The 20,454-nt window shown below is 43.2% G+C and overlaps 1 protein-coding gene across 1 annotated transcript in view; it reads left to right on the plus strand.

Moving 5' to 3' along the window:
- The window catches only part of LOC136866639 (nose resistant to fluoxetine protein 6), a 254,056-nt gene that overhangs the window by 103,275 nt on the left and 130,327 nt on the right, over nt 1-20,454 (plus strand). Inside the window, exon 5 of the mRNA XM_068226574.1 lies at nt 1,597-1,796. Coding sequence (XP_068082675.1) covers nt 1,597-1,796 — 200 coding nt within the window. The remainder of the gene's footprint in view (nt 1-1,596; nt 1,797-20,454) is intronic.

Here is a 20,454-nt window from a genome sequence, read left to right on the forward strand (position 1 = left end):
GAGTGCTCGTTTCCAGATAGCAAATAATAAGTGTTCCAAATTTTATGGAATTTGCTCCAGTGGTTTAGGAGGAGATGTGTCATTTACAGACATACATCCGTTTTTATATATAGTAAGACAGTCTAGATAGATTTTATATATCACTCCCCTCGCCCCCATCGCTCCCACCCCAACGGTGGATGAACTTGCACTTTAAAAAATCCGAAGTGTCACTATTCATCTCAGCGACTCCGAAAAGAATGGATTCGGCACTATTTTCGTTAATTTGTATATCTGTCCCCCTTGCCCCCCCCCCGCCCCTAAGGTTTCCTGGACTGTCTTACTCCCACGTGGTTTGTCTCCTGATACTAAAAATCCGGAGTGTACAATTCACCTCGACCACCACGAAACTATGTATTCGTCAATATTTTTGTTTAATTTTATATATATTATCAGTTCCCCCTCGCTCCTCACCCAAATGGGAGCAGAAATTTGACTTTTAAAAAATCGGGAGTGTCACTATTCACCTCAGCGACCACAAAAACTATGGATTCGACACTATTTTCGATTACTTTTGACTGACGCCCTTACCCCTCACCTCTAAAGGGGCTAGAGGTGGCTTATCCCCACAGTGCTCGTCTCCAGATAGCAAATAATAAGTGTTCAATATTTGATTGAAATTGCCCCAATGGTTCAGGAGGAGATGTGTCATTTACATACATCCATTGTTATATATAGTGTAGATTTTGGTGTGTTGACGAGATGCTTATGCAGGGATTTTATTGAGAATATACTTAAGTTATTTTAAAATCAGTGGAGTTATTGTTGAACCTAGGCGCAGTTCCTACCCATTTAGTTGTTTTCAGAAGGTTAGGTAAGGCTTGAAGCAGATGTACCAGTAGGCAGATTTTGTGTACACGCCCTGGGAGAGAAAGAATTATTATCACGTTCTATCTAAAGTCGAGGGATCCATTCTGGTGAACTCTGGCGTCCATACTACGGACATTTCGATGAATTATTGTTATTCATATTTTTAAATTATTCTTTTAAGTTCTTGAGTGATTATATTTATGATTATTTTACTATTATTCACAAACAGTTTCATCCTTACTTCTGCCATCGTTAGTTATTTTGCTGCCTAAGTAAAAATATCCATCTACCTACTTCCTTAAGGAGTTAATTTCCTAATCCAATATTTCCTGCAACGCCTTACTTCGTTGGACTGCACTCCATTTTTGTTTTGGACTCATTTATTTCCATCTTGTACTCCTTACGAATTGCTCTGTCCATACCACTCAGCACTTTCTCCAGGTCTTCTGCAGTCTCGGATAAAATAACAATATCATCAACAAATCTCAGGGTTTTGACTTCCTCTCCTTGGACTGGGATTCCTTTCCCAGATTCCTCTTTGGTTTCCTTTACCTGCTGTTCTATATAAGCAATGAAAAGGAGGGGGGACGAAATTAAACCTTGCCTCACTCCCTTCTGGATCGCTGCTTCTTTTTCAAAGTCCTCGATTCTTATCACTGCAGACCGATATTTATACAGATTTTTTGAAATTATATCCTGACTTTTGTAACAGAGTTTCATTCATATGAGCATGAATTTCACTTTCAGAGTCCCGCAGTAACTTGTTGATAGCCTTCTCAGTGTATACGAACGGCAAGAAGCTGCTTAATACGTCCAGCTCAAGTTCAGATTTTCTGAATTGCGTCCACGGGATACGCTTTCTAAGTTTGGCCTGGATTATACTGTGTCAACGCTACCTAACAGGAACCACATCGCCATCCATTAATAGGCGGCAATTCGTGAGAGAGGTAAGTATTCTTTTTACACAAATTTTGTGCAAATTATTGTAGGCGTGATATGGGCTTTTGGGCTTATGCCGTGTCAAGAAAGAAGGTGAAACGCTTTACGTTTCACAGAGAAATTTGCTCTTCGTCCTCCGGAGAATATCTCGACAAATTTAACAGGGACACTGGGTATCAATTGAGTAATTAGTGGCCGCCAGCCATTAAGGATTTACATACGTAGTTATCCGCCCTGTCCTTTCTATACTCTTATTTCTTTTTGGTGTTTTCCAAATTTGTACGTTCGTCAACACCAGTTGATTCATTAAAAACTATATGTTATGTGTTAATGTCATATTTTCATAACGTGTGTTGCACATCATTATTATACTCTGGTATTCTCCACACACTTCCTTTCCATTCTTCATCTCTCATCTATTCTATCGTCGTGTCTTTCTTTGCATTTCATTTTATTTCATTAGTTTGTATTTATTTCTTGTACCACATTCATCCCTGATTCGCCCAGATGTTCCCTCTTATACTTCTCACGCACACATGGTGTGGTGAACTTGTTAATTGGAACACGGCCGACTTGATGCGTCGCTCTAGCTAACTCGGCGCAACGAGGGATCCAGTCGGCCGTGATTGGAACTTAATGTTGTCGTCATCTCCCGCTTGGAGCGCTGTGCGAACATACAGCGAGCCAAGTGGTGACGAACGAGCGTACTACTACAGCTCCAACGGTAAGGCATTCTTAATTTAAAAGCCTCACTATTGTTGAAGACTTCCTCCTGAACAGTGGAGATTTTCTCCTGAAGAGAGCCAACAGTCTTAGTCTACGGTGCCTGTTGTTTCTTAAAGCTGCGCTTTCTGGGAGAAACCATGAACCTGAGGAAAGGACTTCAATCCTGTTGCACTCGCTGCTAGGGCCATCTAGGCTTCTGACGGGAACACTACGAACTGTGAACAATATTCATTTTTATGGCGTTCATTCTGTGAAGTGTAGCGTTACGAAATGTTGCAAAATTTGGGCTGGGAGGACTTGGGATAAAGGAAACAGGCATATTCCGAGCTGTGATTGGAGAGATGGCGTGGAATGTTATTTATAGAAGAATAAGTAGGAGGATGTCTTTAGAAGTAGGAAAGATCAAAATATGATCATAAGTTGGAATTCAACAGGACAAATTGGAGCAAATATTAATTTATAGGAAGGAGAGTTAGAGATTGGAAAATCTTACCGGGGGAGATGTTCAATACATTTCCAATTTCTTTTCAATCATTTAAGAAAAGGCCAGGTAAACAACAGATAGTGAATCTGTTACAGGGGCGACTGCTCTAAATGCACATAAGTAGTGACTGATAGAGATAGGCCAGTCTTTGTCGACATCCAACTTTTAGATTTCATCCACTCCGAACAAAGTGATATACCCATGCCACCACTGGGTAAGCTTTTCGACTTTCCATATCCTTGATTGCGAAGTTTCTTCCTTATTTACTTTTATTTATTTTATTCATTTCGACCCTTATGATCACGAGTGACTTTTACAGCACATCCTCGTTCTTCCCCATAGGACTACCTCTTAATTCCTTCACTCCTATATGTCTCCGCTTCTGTAATTTGGAACATCATCCTAGTATAGGTCCATTTGTGACTTTAGACGAGCTTTTCGTATATCCTCCAAAGTCATTAGTGGATATTTGTCTATTCTTCCAATAGCCATCCAGTTTTCCCTGATTTCCTTCATCCAGTTATTTCCGGTAACGATGTCGCATTCCATATCTCCTTTTTCTTACCTGTTGTCATCCACTCTCATCAAATGTCCCACAAAACTCAACCTTCCTTTTCGTAATGCTCTTGAAATTGGTTCTAATTTCTCGTATAACTCTTACCTTGATCTACGCACCCATATTTCACCCTGATTTTTGGTACCCCATGTATCTGTCAGGATCCCTCTTTCCTTCTTTTCCAATCGAACACAAGCTCTTTTGCCAAATGCCTTGGTCTCAATAGTGTACAATGCTGTCGATTGTCATCATATAGTGTCGCAATTTGGAGTTCCTCAACACGTTCTTCGTCCTATAAGTTGTCCTGGCCGTGAATAGTAATTTCGGCAGGAGTTGTGCTTTGTCCCCGCACTGTTGTTATTCTGTTGTTTGCCTGTTATGTTCTCACCTAGGTACCGGAAACTGTCGAGTCTCTTTACTACTTGATATCCAACCTTCCAGTTGTACTTTGCATTAGTATCTTGGTCACCTTGTACCCTATCATCAGGGCAACCTTAGCCGCAGTCTCGCCTAGCTTTGGTAGCGCCATCTTCTGATATACACTGACTGACAGTGACAATGCAACACCAAGGAGGAGTGGTTCGAAAGGGATGAAAGTTGGGGAAAAAACAGAGTCGGCACGGAAGAATAATTGATGTTTATTTCAAACCGATATGCAGGTTACACAATGCGCACGGCATCGACTCAGTAGGATGTAGGACCACCGCGAGCAGCGATGAACGCAGAAACACGTCGAGGTACAGAGTCAATAAGAGTGCGGATGGTGTCCTGAGGGATGGTTCTCCATTCTCTGTCAACCATTTGCCACAGTTGGTCGTCCGTACGAGGCTGGGGCAGAGTTTGCAAACGGCGTCCAATGAGATCCCACACGTGTTCGATTGGTGAGAGATCCGGAGAGTACGCTGGCCACGGAAGCATCTGTACACCTCGTAGAGCCTGTTGGGAGATGCGAGCAGTGTGTGAGCGGGCATTATCCTGCTGAAACAGAGCATTGGGCAGCCCCTGAAGGTACGGGAGTGCCACCGGCCGCAGCACATGCTGCACGTAGCGGTGGGCATTTAACGTGCCTTGAATACGCACTAGAGGTGACGTGGAATCATATGCAATAGCGCCCCAAACCATGATGCCGCGTTGTCTAGCGGTAGGGCGCTCCACAGTTACTGCCGGATTTGACCTTTCTCCACGCCGACGCCACACTCGTCTGCGGTGACTATCACTGACAGAACAGAAGCGTGACTCATCGGAGAACACGACGTTCCGCCATTCCCTCATCCAAGTCGCTCTAGCCCGGCACCATGCCAGGCGTGCACGTCTATGCTGTGGAGTCAATGGTAGTCTTCTGAGCGGACGCCGGGAGTGCAGGCCTCCTTCAGCCAATCGACGGGAAATTGTTCTGGTCGATATTGGAACATGCTAAGAATGGCGGTTGACGTGGCGTGCGGGGTTGCCACCGCTTGGCGGCGGATGCGCTGATCCTCGCGTGCTGATGTCACTCGGGCTGCGCCTGGACCCCTCGCACGTGCCACATGTCCCTGCGCCAACCATCTTCGCCACAGGCGCTGCACCGTGGACACATCCCTATGGGTATGGCTGTGATTTGACGAAGCGACCAACCTGCCCTTCTCATCCCGATCACCATACCCCTCGTAAAGTCGTATGTCTGATGAAAATGCCTCCGTTGACGGCGGCCTGGCATTCTTAGCTATACACGTGTCCTGTGGCACACGACAACACGTTCTACAATGACTGTCGGCTGGGAAATCACGGTACGAAGTGGGCCATTCGCCAAAGCCGTGTCCCATTTATCATTCGCCACGTGCGCAGCACAGCGGCGCATTTCACATCATGAGCATACCTCAGTGACGTCAGTCTACCCTGCAATTGGCATAAAGTTCTGACCACTCCTTCTTGGTGTTGCATTTGCTCTGTCATTCAGTGTATTTCCGTCCCGTGTATCAACGCCATATCGTCTGCAAAGGCCAGGAAGTCCACCGTGGTGTTGTGTTTGATCTTGTATACAATATTCACATCTTCGATGCCTATGGTTTCGTTCAAATATCTCTATTGATTCACCACTTCATCCAGAACCGCGCTGAAATGCATTGGTGAAATTCCAATCTCCGTGTCAGACTCTTGTTTGAATTTCGAAGTTGTCAGACAGTGTATTACTGAATGTAAGCATGGCAGTTTTGAGCTCTAAAGTGTCCCTTACTACTGAAAGTGTTGTTTCCAGTTCTCGGGCACGCAGAGTGTCGAGTATTGTACTCCTGTCTACTGCGTCGTAGGCTTTGGCGAAATCTAGAAATGTCAATATTGAGTTTTTCCTTACCTATGCCTGTGTTCTTGAGCTCTCGTGCTCTTGATCACAAAATCGTTCTCTATACAACTTCTTCCTGTCCTGAAACCTGTTTGATATTCTCCTATTCTCGATTCAAGCCTGTTCTTCTACTCTAATCAGTAATAATCTCGAAAGTATATTGTATCCAGTGTTCAGTAGTGAGACGTCTTTAAAGCTATCCAGTACCTTTTTATCTCCTTTCTTGTGGATTGGTATGGTTATGGTTTCCTTCCATTCGCCAAATATCTTCTTTAATTCATCCAAATATACGTTATGTTGAACATGCTGCCTTCATTGCTCGACCACCTGATTTGATCTCCTATGCGCAAATACCATCACTACCTGTCGCCTTATTGTTCTTTAGATTCTTAATTCCCTTGACCACTTCCGTTCTGGTGGGTGCACGATATTGGGTTATATATTTTGTGCACTTTAGTGTCATAGCTCCTTTAGGCGCTTTAGTGTTTAGTAAGTCCTTGAAGTACCTCGCCAATTCCTCACACACGTCTTTCTCATCTATTTTCAATTCGCCGTCTTGTCCTTTCACAAAATATTCTCTATCTTCGTAACACTTTATCCTGTTTTTCATTTCCCTGGAGGAGGTTCGTCATTTGTTTCTCTTGAAGCTTTTATCAGGCTTTTCCAACCTTTTATTCCACCTGTTTCTCCGCCAAATGCTTATGGACCTAGCAGCAGTTCTTCTTGCCGTTTCGAATGTTAAAATCTCGTCTCCTTTCTTAGTGTTCTGCCACTTTACGCATTCTTATTGCACCCGCCCCCTACCTAACTGGCACCGGCATGAGATCTACAGGGTCGCTGACAGGTCAAGAAGTAAGAAATAAATAGGCGCTGAACTAAAGTAAGCTTAGAGGCGTACAAGGGAGGAGAAGCGGGGCATATAACTAAAAATGAGAACACCTTCGAATTAAAATATTTGACTCACAAACCGGTTTATTGAACCTTAATGATAATGGGAAATGATGCATTACATAACACTAATGAATTACATTAAAATTTACAAATGCTTGTTGTAGGTTGTTTGTGGACCTCAGTCCGTTATACGTGATAGAAACGAGTACGTTATCGCGAAGCGATGTATCGTGACATATAGCGAATGGAAATTTTATCATAACACTGAGGCTATATTATCGCTAACACATAAAACTAACATGCGTCCGACCAGACGTCTGAGCAATCCCTATTCTAATAAAGACCTAGATTTCCCAATGAAATGACAAAAAAATGAAAATACACACATATGATACAACACCTGGGATCGAACCGACCCTCGCTATTCTAGGCATCGTCGAGCTGATGGACAGAACCACCACTGACCTTATGTACAACCACACATGACACAAAAACACATACATGGTACATGATATGCAAGAAAAACACGTAAAAGGCACTTGATCTTCCTTCTGACACTGTAGGCCTCCAATGCCTACGTTGAGCATCGAACTGACAACCCCTTGCGATGAAGGCAGGGTCCTGTAATCCCTATCTAATTATATTCGCACAATTAACAACGATTCATTGGCGAACATTACCATCATCGGCCGGGTCGCGTGTTAATTACTACTCAGCTCTGCCGTGTTAAGTAAATCACATTATTTCGCCGTTCAAAGAAACCAACTTCCCTTTTAACAGACACGTCCTTCCTTCCTCCGCTTACGGGACATTCAAACAAAAAAAAAACACACTGGACCAAGGCCAGACGGTGGTTCACCCTCCCCTAAGGGTCGACACCCACATTAACAGGCGTAACATTCCCTTTCAAAAGGAACCTGTAACACATCACTCGGACGTACTTCCACAATAAACTGCGGTCTTAAAATGACTCGCGCAAATCACCTTGAATTAAACACACATCTACCCAGCAGTATCATATCATTCTTACAACGCGACTCCGGTCTCATAATGGTAATCTTTGCCCGATCGTTATTATTTTTATTATTATTATTATTATTATCGTCGTTCTACATAGCTTACCCGCTACCTTACTTATACGTGGCCATCGCGCGGAATCTATACAGCAATTACAACACAATTAAGCACTCGCGCGGCAATTAACATCTGATTACTGACTGCTAATTAATCGATGGTCGGCACACGGCTACTCTATCGTCACACGGCAATACATGCATTAATTAATTAATTTTCACACGAATCGATGTTTAATACACTTATTATGATCACTTCCTGGCATATTTAATCACAGAATCAATTTAAACTTATCACTCCTTATCTAAGTATTTCAAAGGGTGGAAATTTTGAGGTTGTCACTTTGGCCGCTGAGTCTCGTAGTGACGTGCCTTGCCTACAGCAGTACTTACCGTTTTACATACCATGCACTTATCAAATTAATGAATACTCTAATAACTACTCTCACTGCACTCCCATAAACTAATTATTACTGGTCTTCTGACGCAAATAAACAACAGAATCTCCCAAGAAAGAAATAATTGAATGAATCACTATCCCAAGCAAAGCTAAAGTATTATATTCCCTTAATTATTTACACTCGATTACTCAGACCTGTAGTCGGTTTCCTAAGCTAAGAATTAATTACTACGCGCCCATTCCGGCGCTCTATTTCAACAGGACTACATCTTTAAATCCCTTATAGCGTCAGTTTACAATAAATATTCCCATCCCCTCTATGCATGCCAGATATTAGAACTTTGTACTCATCTCTATCACAGGATGACGCCTTCGTCAACTCGGGAAGTCCATTCTGAGTTTACTCCTCCTCCATGGGCACCACGGTGATGACTTCCATTACCAATTCATCTTGAAGTTGATGAGCCATTGTTTGATGATGTTGGAGCCGCTACCACTTAATCCTGTACAGACACAACGTCACTGTTTAAGTCACACTCCGGTTAACAGCGTTCAATATGAACGTCCGGTCACGATCTCCTATGCGACTACGTAAGATTATTATATTATAGTAACCATAATAATATGACTTTCCACGTCACGGTTTTCCAAAAAGTTAACACTGGCGTCACAGATATCAAACTGAACACTGTTTATGCAAATTGTATTATTTCACCTTAAATAGGAATTAATTTCTATTGAACAAAGACCTAACGAGGGCTTAACGGAGCATAGCTTCGCCGTCAATAAACCGCAAACCCGGACTGACGCTTGTCCCTTCCTGCAGTAGTTTTTACTAGGGAGCGGTACCCCTTCCACTAATTTGCGTAGCGCCTATTCCCGGCGTACTCGAGGTAAAATAGTACGGGTGACCGGTGACCAATATCTAGTTGGTGCGATTTAGACATAACCACTCAATTATCCTTCGGTGAATCTCTTTAAATTAATTAAAATATGTTCTGCTTCCCCTACCACACGGGGTGAAGTCCCGATCTCGAGGAGCTGTCGTGAGACTAAACAGATGGCCCCAGTACTTTTCCACGCAGAAACAACACAGTATTCTTTCTTCGGCTGAAAGTTATCACGGAAGAGGACCTTAAACACTCTAAATAAATGTCCCAATGACATTTATCTCTTTTAAATCGGGAGATGAGCCCCTAATTCGCGTTTTATTAATTTTCTATCTCGTAGGTAATTAAGTTGGCCAGTCCGATTCCAAGATGGCTCCTATATTCCGTTTCGAAAAAGTTAGTTTACCCTCATTCTGTGAGTCTTGAGGAGGGATGTCTTCTCTCGAGTGATGTCACAGGGAATCCCCATTCGTAACCTCTCCCGGGTCTAAGTTGGCTTGGCTTCATCTACGGGGCCCCCGCTACACAAAGGATAATACTGCGCAATAAGTCGCAGACAAAGAAATCTCGTCGAATAATTTTAAAATACACAATTTATCTATCTCAATGGTATGAATATTAATTAGTTTTGGTATGACCTCTATTAATGATATGAATATTAATCATTTTCAGCGTTCTTTCCCTTTAATAGCATTGCGTGCGTAATTACGGAGATCGATATCAACCTAAAGTCCTTGGATCATGCCCCTGTCGGGTTCATATTCCCCTCTCCCCGAGAAGAAATGGGTACAGGCACTGGACACATTTCGTCGCTAAATATTCAATTGGCAATATCGATTCACAATTCTTTCCAAACCTTTGCTTTTTGGCGAAGTTCCTGGTTCTCTCTCTCCAAATAATATGCTATCTGACGCAATGCTTCTCTGTAGTTCTCCAGGTACTGACATTCTGGACATTCTTCATCCCCAAGATCTCTCTGTTAAAACAAATTCTCCAAATAATTGACTTCTTCGGCTTCCTCATTTGGTCCCGACTCTTCATCTGACACGTCACGTCGATCTTCTTCTCCGTCTTCCTCATCGTCTTCTTCTTCCGTTGCTCCAAGTTCTTCAGCGTTGTCCACGTCTTCTAAGTTGCCTCCGGACGTATGGTACAATTTCAGATTTGACGCGTTGTAGATGGTTTCGGTCGCGCCGTCCATGCTTTGCACCTTGTACGCGTTGTTGTCGAGGTTCTGGATGACTCGGTAAGGACCGATGTACAGTTCAGCGAACTTGTGGTAGAACTTGTTAGGTGGATCGGAAACTTTTGGTCGTTTAACGAGAACAAGTTCCCCTACGCGCAGTGGTCGATGGTACCTCTTGTTACGGAGACGACGTAATCGTCGTTCTGCTTGGGCCTTCAAATGTTTTGCTGTCTCCTGTATGCATAGCTCAACCGATAGCCTAGGATCCTGCGGACATTTTAAGACCTCGTGCCATGGTCTCTTCGGAAAACTGTCGAAATGAATCACTGATGGAATTTGGCCGGTGGATTCGTGGATAGTGCCGTTGATACTTTCTGTGATAACAGGAATCACGTCCACCCAACGCCAATGTTGTCTAGGACAGTAAATACGGCAAAATTTTGCGATTTCTCGCATTATCCGTTCTGCGGGATTCGACTCCGGATGCCTAATAGAACTTAGATGATGTTTGATGTTTAAGTTGTCGATGTCTCGCTTGAAGTTTCCCGATGTGAACTGCGACCCATGATCAGTGAGGACGCATTCGGGCTTGCCCATACGTGGTATGATTTTAGTCTTCAACTGATTTATGGCGGCTCTAGTGTTTGCCTTCTGGATTGGACAGAGAGTGACGAATTTTGAAAACACATCCACGCATACCAAAATGTATTGAAGCCCTCTCTTTCCCTTGGGAAGTGGTCCGTAAAAGTCTAAAGCGAACAGTTCCCGAGGTTTACTTGGCAACAACGGCTTCGGTTTTTGCTTAAGTAGGTATGGATTGGGTTTTACCCGTTGGCAAATGTCGCAAGTAAGGAGTACCTGCTAAACAGTTTTCCTCAAATTTTTCCAGATAAAAGTTTCCCGAAGTGTAGCAATTACTTTATCTCTCCCTGCGTGATCTGTAACGTGATGAGCGAGCCAAACTAAATCAACCTGCAACGTCGTTGGAACCACGATCCTGAATTGCGTGTGGTCCTCGTCCACGAATTTATGCAGCATGCCATTAAAAAATTGGTACTTCTCGGATCTTTTCTGAAGTTCACGGTATTCCTCCGTCCCTGGCTGTACTCTACGTTGAAGGAAATCGATCAATTTCTTCATTTCCGGACATTTCTGCTGTTCTTCACCCATAGTCCGCAGCCTTTCTATGATTTCGCGGTCCCCTTGTTCTATCAACTGTATTTGGTTAACCACGATAGGTTCCGGATCTGGATTTCTACTGAGGGCGTCTGCAATTACATTTGCCTTTCCGGCGCAGTGCTCAACTGTAATGTCGAATTGCTGCACAAACAAGCAACACCGGCTGACTCTCTCGCTTGTTAATGCCGATTTCATCATCAACGTCAGAGCTTTGTGATCCGTCCTTAACACATTTGGATACCCGTAAATGTATTTCTTCCCATGGTTAAGAGCGGTCACGATTGCGAGCATCTCCAGTTCGGTCACGGTGTATTTCAACTCATGCGACCTTAATTTGCGACTCATTAAAGCCAAATAGGTGATCCTCTGTTCGGGTTCAGGCGTCTCTTGATATAGGACTGCCCCAACTCCTATAATCGACGCATCAGTCTGCACGATAAACTTTTGTGTATAGTCCGGATATCCTAATTTTACACTATGGGCCAACAGATCCTTTGCTTTAGCAAATGCTTCATCGCAGGCGAGGTCCCACTTCCACCTATTGTTTTTCTTAAGGAGATCTTGTAATGGTGCAACTATACTGGTGTAGTTCGGACAATGATCCGCGAAAAAGTTACAAATTCCTAAAAATTGCCTGACATGTTTCACCTTCGTCGGCTTTGGAAAATTTTGAATTGCCTTTAATTTAACAGGATTGGGCATAATTCCTTCTGAGTCAATCACATGACCTAAGAATAGGATACTCCTTTGGCAGAAATTAGACTTGGGTAGGTTCACCTTGAAGTAGTTCCTTTCTAAATCAGCTAATAGTTTATCAAGTTTCTCCAGGTGCTCTGGCAAAGTTTCTGATGCAATAAGGATGTCATCCACGTACCTCACCGTAACCTGTTTAACTTCGTCACTGAGGTTACGATCTAGTGCCCTAATGAGCGCTGACCCTGCTGTTTTCAACCCAAAGGGTAACCGTTTAAAAACGTAGGTTTGCCCATCAAACAGAAACCCGGTCAAAATTTTGGTGGCTGGGTCAAGTTCAACGTGATGAAATGATGATGTCAGATCAACTCCACTAAATAGTTTCATGCCCCGGAACTTCTTAAGGACCTCCTTTATACACGGGGCCTGGTCATACTCTGGGATTAATCGCTGGTTTATTGCTAGCGCGTCGAGGCAAACCCGCAACGAACCGTTGCCCTTCTCCACCACGACCAACAGATTCAAAAATGGTGTAGGTGATTTTGATATAATTCCGTTATCTTCCATCTCCTGTATAATTTTCTTCACTCCAGCGTGAAACTTTTCAGGTATCGGATGTGGTCGTTGCCGGAATGGTTCCCAATTGTTGACGACTAAGGAATATTTGAAATTTGGAATTTTTCCTGGACGTGAACCAAATACATTTTCGTGTCTCTCTATGACTTTCTGTAATGTGCCTTTGTCTTCCTCCCCTATTTTCGCTTCGTCGATCTTTTCTTGGACTACTTCCGCCAATGATGGTCGTTCATTCTCCGATTCTAACTTGAAAATCATCCCTTCAAACTCCTTGATCATCTCGTCCCGATAGGCATCCCAGTTTGGGCAGCAATCTCCTCCTTCATGCTTCAATTGTTCTATCTCCATGGTCCAAATTTTCTCCTCCCCGTGTTGTCTTTCGAAGTCGTTCAACCTTACATCTCCCTGAATTGAATCGTTCCTGAATCTAATTTCATTCTTGTCCATGTCAATGACCGCCTTGAATTCCCGAAGAAAATCAGCTCCAATGATGATATTATATTCCATTCTAGTCAGAATTATAAATGGATGTGATATGAGGTTGTTCCCAATTTCTAAATCTAGATAGGCCTGGCTATTGCATGTAGTTGTGCGGTCCGGAATTATTCCTCGAACCTTAATATTCGAAATCGGAATGATTGGAATATGTTGTTTCGATTCCAGTTGTTTAACTAGTACTTTAGATACCACGCTGACGCTCGCGCCTGTGTCTACAAGGCAACGAACCAGCAACTGGTTGACACGGACATAAATAACGGGTAACGCTCTAATTGGTTTTGGACATGCCTGAACGGGATCTTAAACGAGATCATCGGGCTGGACTATCCAAGATGCGATGGTCACGGACGTCCACGGTTCCCCCTTTGCGTCGGTAGTCCTCGAAAATCCGACTATCTCCTCACTAGGTTTTCCTAATTTTTTTTTTAGCTGACCTCCGCCTCCACTTGGATATGGCGGTGCGCGGGGATCAAGATTACTGGCACGGTTCGCAGCATTATGTGCCTGTAGTTCGAGGCTCTCTGCCCCTCGACATTCATCCGACTTAGCAAACTGCTGCATCGAATCTTTCCATCTATCGTTTCCGGCCTGGGTATCTCGCAGATCTCTGACGTAACGGCGTGACTCATTTCTCCTGTCATTTAGGTCACCCCGATAGTATTCTCGCGGTTTGTTATTTTGTCGACCACGGTTACCCCAGTATGAATTGGGTGTTCTCTCGTAAGGTCGTCGCCCTCGTGCGCCGATCTGTCCGTGGTTGTACCTCCCTGACTGATACCATTGACTCCTACCCTGGTCATTTCGATACTTCCATTGGTGGTTTTCCCACTTCGGAGATCGCCAATCCCTACTATTCCTGTTCTGGTTGCCTATCTGAGCATCAGTCTGAGTACTTGTCACCTGAGTACTCCGGTTTACCGACTGAACTCCCTCTCGAACGTTTAACGTGTTGACGGCTTCTACGTTTCTAGCTCGACCGTGCCCGATATGAGATGTCTGATCCAACTGTCTTAACACGTGCTCGGCTTCCACTGCCGTACGAATATTTGCCGCAATCAACATGCGCTGGACGTCAGCTGGGAATTGCTTTGTGATGGCGGTTATTAATTCACTTTCAGTCGGCGGGCTGTCCAGTTCGCGCATCTTCACCAGCTGGGACGTAAAATAATCGCAGAACCTTGTGGGTCCTCCCGAAGCGTACCTCCTCGAGTAAAGCTCTAACCTAAGCCCTTGCTGCGTGTCCAAACCCCAGTATTTTTCCAGAAATAGCTTCTTAAAGCCTTCGTAGCTATCAAAACAGTAGCGGAAAGCTTTAAACCATTCAAGGGCCTGGTCTTCCAAGAATTTTTGCACTACTCGTAATTTCCTATCCGCTGGTACCCGATGATCCGCCATATAATCATCTACCTCGCGGAGGAAAGTTTTTGGCGTAGTCCTAGTGCCTGGTTTGAATTTTTTTGGCTTATCGTCCGCCGAACGTAAGAGGCTATATATAGGTAACGAATTTTGGCCAAGCAAGGTCGACGTCCTCTCGTCCATCGCCGGTAACTTATATTCTTCATTGCCAGGTAGTTGTTCCTTGAACAGACTGTATCCTAACTGGTGCGATCCGCTACCTAATTCCATTTTCTTCATTCCAGCTGTTTCCATTTTGAAATGTGGTTCATCCTGACTGTCTAATTTCTTCATTCCCTCTATTTCTTCGCGAAGTGCGTTAATTTGTTCTTCGTGGATCTCCAATTTCACCATCCTTTTCGAGCCTTTCTCTTCGCTCCATTCGTGGATCTGTTTAGCAGTCTCTCCTACTATTTGTCCTGACACTTCCTTCCGTATCCTGGCAAGAGTTAGTTTCGTATCGGACTGCGCTGCTTGCGATACCGACGTAATCTTCTCGTCCAGGGCCTCGATTACCGCCAATGCTTTCTCCGTCCTTTCTTCAACGATCCTGATATTTGTCTGATTGTCCTCGACCTGCTCCCTTATCTCTTCGATCTTCGTGTCGCGGTCATTCGCTTTGGACCTGACCTGTTCCATTTCACCATTCAGCTGATCGATTTTCCCTTTGACATCCACGATTTCGCCATTCACGCGAGTTATGTCTCTCTCGATACCGGTCTCAACCTGATCAAGCCGCTCAACTATTCCCTCGACCTTTATTTCAACAACGGCATTGAGCTGAGAAACCGCGTCTATTTTATCCCTTAGTTCCTTAGCCCCCTTTTCGCATTGTTGTTGAACCTCCTGAATTTTATCCACTAAACTACTGCATTTCTCCTCGATCATCTTACTAGTCTCGGTTCGGTTTTCTTCCAATTTAACCTCAAAATGTGTTAATTTACCGCCAAAGTTCTCTAATTGGTCTCTGACCTCCGCACGCCCCTGCTTGCATTCATTTTCAAGCGTCTTAATATCGTCCTTCACGCTGTCCCTGATCTGCGCACTATTCTCCTCCATCTTATTTTCAAGCGTCTTAATATCGTCCTTCACGCTACCCCTAATCTGCGCACTATTCTCCTCCATCTTATTTTCAAGTGTCTTAATATCGTCCTTCACGCTACCCCTAATCTGCGCACTATTCTCCTCCATCTTATTTTCAAGTGTCTTAATATCGTCCTTCATTTCCTCCCGTTTCGCCTTTAAATCGTCCTTCACACCGTCCTTCATCTCCCTAATCTGCGCACTATTCTCCTCCATCTTATTTTCAAGTGTCTTAAAGGCGTCCATCAAAGCCCGCATGGCTTCACTATCCATGTCGCTATCCTTTGAGATGACAGGAACCCCCTCGCTAACGTCGGCGTCAACAACCCACAACAATATGTAATTATTATTTATTTTAAAAGAAAAGATTCCTCTATCCAAACTTTACGTTTTTCCAGCTTCAAATAATTCATCATTGCAAATTAAGCCTCAAAACGGCTATCATTGAAGCTGCCTAACTGCCTAACATCATTAAGGTTCATGAAATTTATATGAAAAGCAACGGGAAATTTCCGAAAATGATTGTAATATTAGCCCTCAAATTCAGTTAATACAGTTGCCGGTTGACCTGTAATTCTAAAACTGGGCTCGATTTTAAATACCAACACATGTGGTATAGTGCCAATAAATCAACCCATGCCTTCAGCATTGAGGTCCTTCAAACACACAAAGTCATCAAAATCTCAAACTGAACCCACGAAATCAACCTACTGCCACTCGAAAAAGAAAAGTAGGCGTGAGGTTACCTCTTCTCATCCACGGTTATACTAGCGTAAATATATTTCCTAATAGCAGGTTGTTTGGTGAAGAAACACACACCACTGGCTAATATCCGTGAATAGATATGCACTAAGAAAGAGCCACTATTCACTTCGAACCTCACTTATGGGAAATTCATTTTATTGTTTCCCGGGATTCGAACTAATCCCCTTGACTTTTGGATACGCCCCTGCTGACGCGAATGTCATGGCTCTGCCCATATCATTGGACCATGACTGTGTTCTCATTCATAAAACGATTTAAGATTGACACCAAGGTGTCACTTATTCAACTATAATGAACTGGGCCTCGCGTGGAAATGTCAGAAGCAGACATGGGTTACCAAAATAATCGTGCCCACTCCTGGAAGCCGCACAAGTATGCCTTGCCTAATACACAACACGCCCCTATTTTCGCATTAATGGTATGCGATATGTGGGATAATTATGCGCCTATTAAACATGAAAATACGTCCATTAAACCGTAAAACATGTCCCACCTGGAGCGTCATTTTGTATATGTGCACGTCACGTGGAAATGTCAGGTAATATAAATATACGCGCCTATTTATCTAGCACCACGTTGGAAGCGCCATTTTTTATATGCACCCGCCCCCTACCTAACTGGCACCGGCATGAGATCTACAGGGTCGCTGACAGGTCAAGAAGTAAGAAATAAATAGGCGCTGAACTAAAGTAAGCTTAGAGGCGTACAAGGGAGGAGAAGCGGGGCATATAACTAAAAATGAGAACACCTTCGAATTAAAATATTTGACTCACAAACCGGTTTATTGAACCTTAATGATAATGGGAAATGATGCATTACATAACACTAATGAATTACATTAAAATTTACAAATGCTTGTTGTAGGTTGTTTGTGGACCTCAGTCCGTTATACGTGATAGAAACGAGTACGTTATCGCGAAGCGATGTATCGTGACATATAGCGAATGGAAATTTTATCATAACACTGAGGCTATATTATCGCTAACACATAAAACTAACATGCGTCCGACCAGACGTCTGAGCAATCCCTATTCTAATAAAGACCTAGATTTCCCAATGAAATGACAAAAAAAATGAAAATACACACATATGATACAACACCTGGGATCGAACCGACCCTCGCTATTCTAGGCATCGTCGAGCTGATGGACAGAACCACCACTGACCTTATGTACAACCACACATGACACAAAAACACATACATGGTACATGATATGCAAGAAAAACACGTAAAAGGCACTTGATCTTCCTTCTGACACTGTAGGCCTCCAATGCCTACGTTGAGCATCGAACTGACAACCCCTTGCGATGAAGGCAGGGTCCTGTAATCCCTATCTAATTATACTCGCACAATTAACAACGATTCATTGGCGAACATTACCATCATCGGCCGGGTCGCGTGTTAATTACTACTCAGCTCTGCCGTGTTAAGTAAATCACATTATTTCGCCGTTCAAAGAAACCAACTTCCCTTTTAACAGACACGTCCTTCCTTCCTCCGCTTACGGGACATTCAAACAAAAAAAAAACACACTGGACCAAGGCCAGACGGTGGTTCACCCTCCCCTAAGGGTCGACACCCACATTAACAGGCGTAACATTCCCTTTCAAAAGGAACCTGTAACACATCACTCGGACGTACTTCCACAATAAACTGCGGTCTTAAAATGACTCGCGCAAATCACCTTGAATTAAACACACATCTACCCAGCAGTATCATATCATTCTTACAACGCGACTCCGGTCTCATAATGGTAATCTTTGCCCGATCGTTATTATTTTTATTATTATTATTATTATTATCGTCGTTCTACATAGCTTACCCGCTACCTTACTTATACGTGGCCATCGCGCGGAATCTATACAGCAATTACAACACAATTAAGCACTCGCGCGGCAATTAACATCTGATTACTGACTGCTAATTAATCGATGGTCGGCACACGGCTACTCTATCGTCACACGGCAATACATGCATTAATTAATTAATTTTCACACGAATCGATGTTTAATACACTTATTATGATCACTTCCTGGCATATTTAATCACAGAATCAATTTAAACTTATCACTCCTTATCTAAGTATTTCAAAGGGTGGAAATTTTGAGGTTGTCACTTTGGCCGCTGAGTCTCGTAGTGACGTGCCTTGCCTACAGCAGTACTTACCGTTTTACATACCATGCACTTATCAAATTAATGAATACTCTAATAACTACTCTCACTGCACTCCCATAAACTAATTATTACTGGTCTTCTGACGCAAATAAACAACAGAATCTCCCAAGAAAGAAATAATTGAATGAATCACTATCCCAAGCAAAGCTAAAGTATTATATTCCCTTAATTATTTACACTCGATTACTCAGACCTGTAGTCGGTTTCCTAAGCTAAGAATTAATTACTACGCGCCCATTCCGGCGCTCTATTTCAACAGGACTACATCTTTAAATCCCTTATAGCGTCAGTTTACAATAAATATTCCCATCCCCTCTATGCATGCCAGATATTAGAACTTTGTACTCATCTCTATCACAGGATGACGCCTTCGTCAACTCGGGAAGTCCATTCTGAGTTTACTCCTCCTCCATGGGCACCACGGTGATGACTTCCATTACCAATTCATCTTGAAGTTGATGAGCCATTGTTTGATGATGTTGGAGCCGCTACCACTTAATCCTGTACAGACACAACGTCACTGTTTAAGTCACACTCCGGTTAACAGCGTTCAATATGAACGTCCGGTCACGATCTCCTATGCGACTACGTAAGATTATTATATTATAGTAACCATAATAATATGACTTTCCACGTCACGGTTTTCCAAAAAGTTAACACTGGCGTCACAGATATCAAACTGAACACTGTTTATGCAAATTGTATTATTTCACCTTAAATAGGAATTAATTTCTATTGAACAAAGACCTAACGAGGGCTTAACGGAGCATAGCTTCGCCGTCAATAAACCGCAAACCCGGACTGACGCTTGTCCCTTCCTGCAGTAGTTTTTACTAGGGAGCGGTACCCCTTCCACTAATTTGCGTAGCGCCTATTCCCGGCGTACTCGAGGTAAAATAGTACGGGTGACCGGTGACCAATAACTAGTTGGTGCGATTTAGACATAACCACTCAATTATCCTTCGGTGAATCTCTTTAAATTAATTAAAATATGTTCTGCTTCCCCTACCACACGGGGTGAAGTCCCGATCTCGAGGAGCTGTCGTGAGACTAAACAGATGGCCCCAGTACTTTTCCACGCAGAAACAACACAGTATTCTTTCTTCGGCTGAAAGTTATCACGGAAGAGGACCTTAAACACTCTAAATAAATGTCCCAATGACATTTATCTCTTTTAAATCGGGAGATGAGCCCCTAATTCGCGTTTTATTAATTTTCTATCTCGTAGGTAATTAAGTTGGCCAGTCCGATTCCAAGATGGCTCCTATATTCCGTTTCGAAAAAGTTAGTTTACCCTCATTCTGTGAGTCTTGAGGAGGGATGTCTTCTCTCGAGTGATGTCACAGGGAATCCCCATTCGTAACCCCTCCCGGGTCTAAGTTGGCTTGGCTTCATCTACGGGGCCCCCGCTACACAAAGGATAATACTGCGCAATAAGTCGCAGACAAAGAAATCTCGTCGAATAATTTTAAAATACACAATTTATCTATCTCAATGGTATGAATATTAATTAGTTTTGGTATGACCTCTATTAATGATATGAATATTAATCATTTTCAGCGTTCTTTCCCTTTAATAGCATTGCGTGCGTAATTACGGAGATCGATATCAACCTAAAGTCCTTGGATCATGCCCCTGTCGGGTTCATTATTTCCCTTTACTTTGAGCTCTTCATCAATTTCGAGGTTAAGGTGTCTTGAACTTGCAGTCAACCTAGACGAACTATGCAATTCCTCTGTTGTTATGTTACGATAGGCGATAGATTGAAAAGTAAAGTA

The sequence above is a fragment of the Anabrus simplex genome, chromosome 3 (assembly GCF_040414725.1).
Source record: "Anabrus simplex isolate iqAnaSimp1 chromosome 3, ASM4041472v1, whole genome shotgun sequence".
In the NCBI taxonomy this organism is placed as follows: Eukaryota; Metazoa; Arthropoda; class Insecta; order Orthoptera; family Tettigoniidae; genus Anabrus; species Anabrus simplex.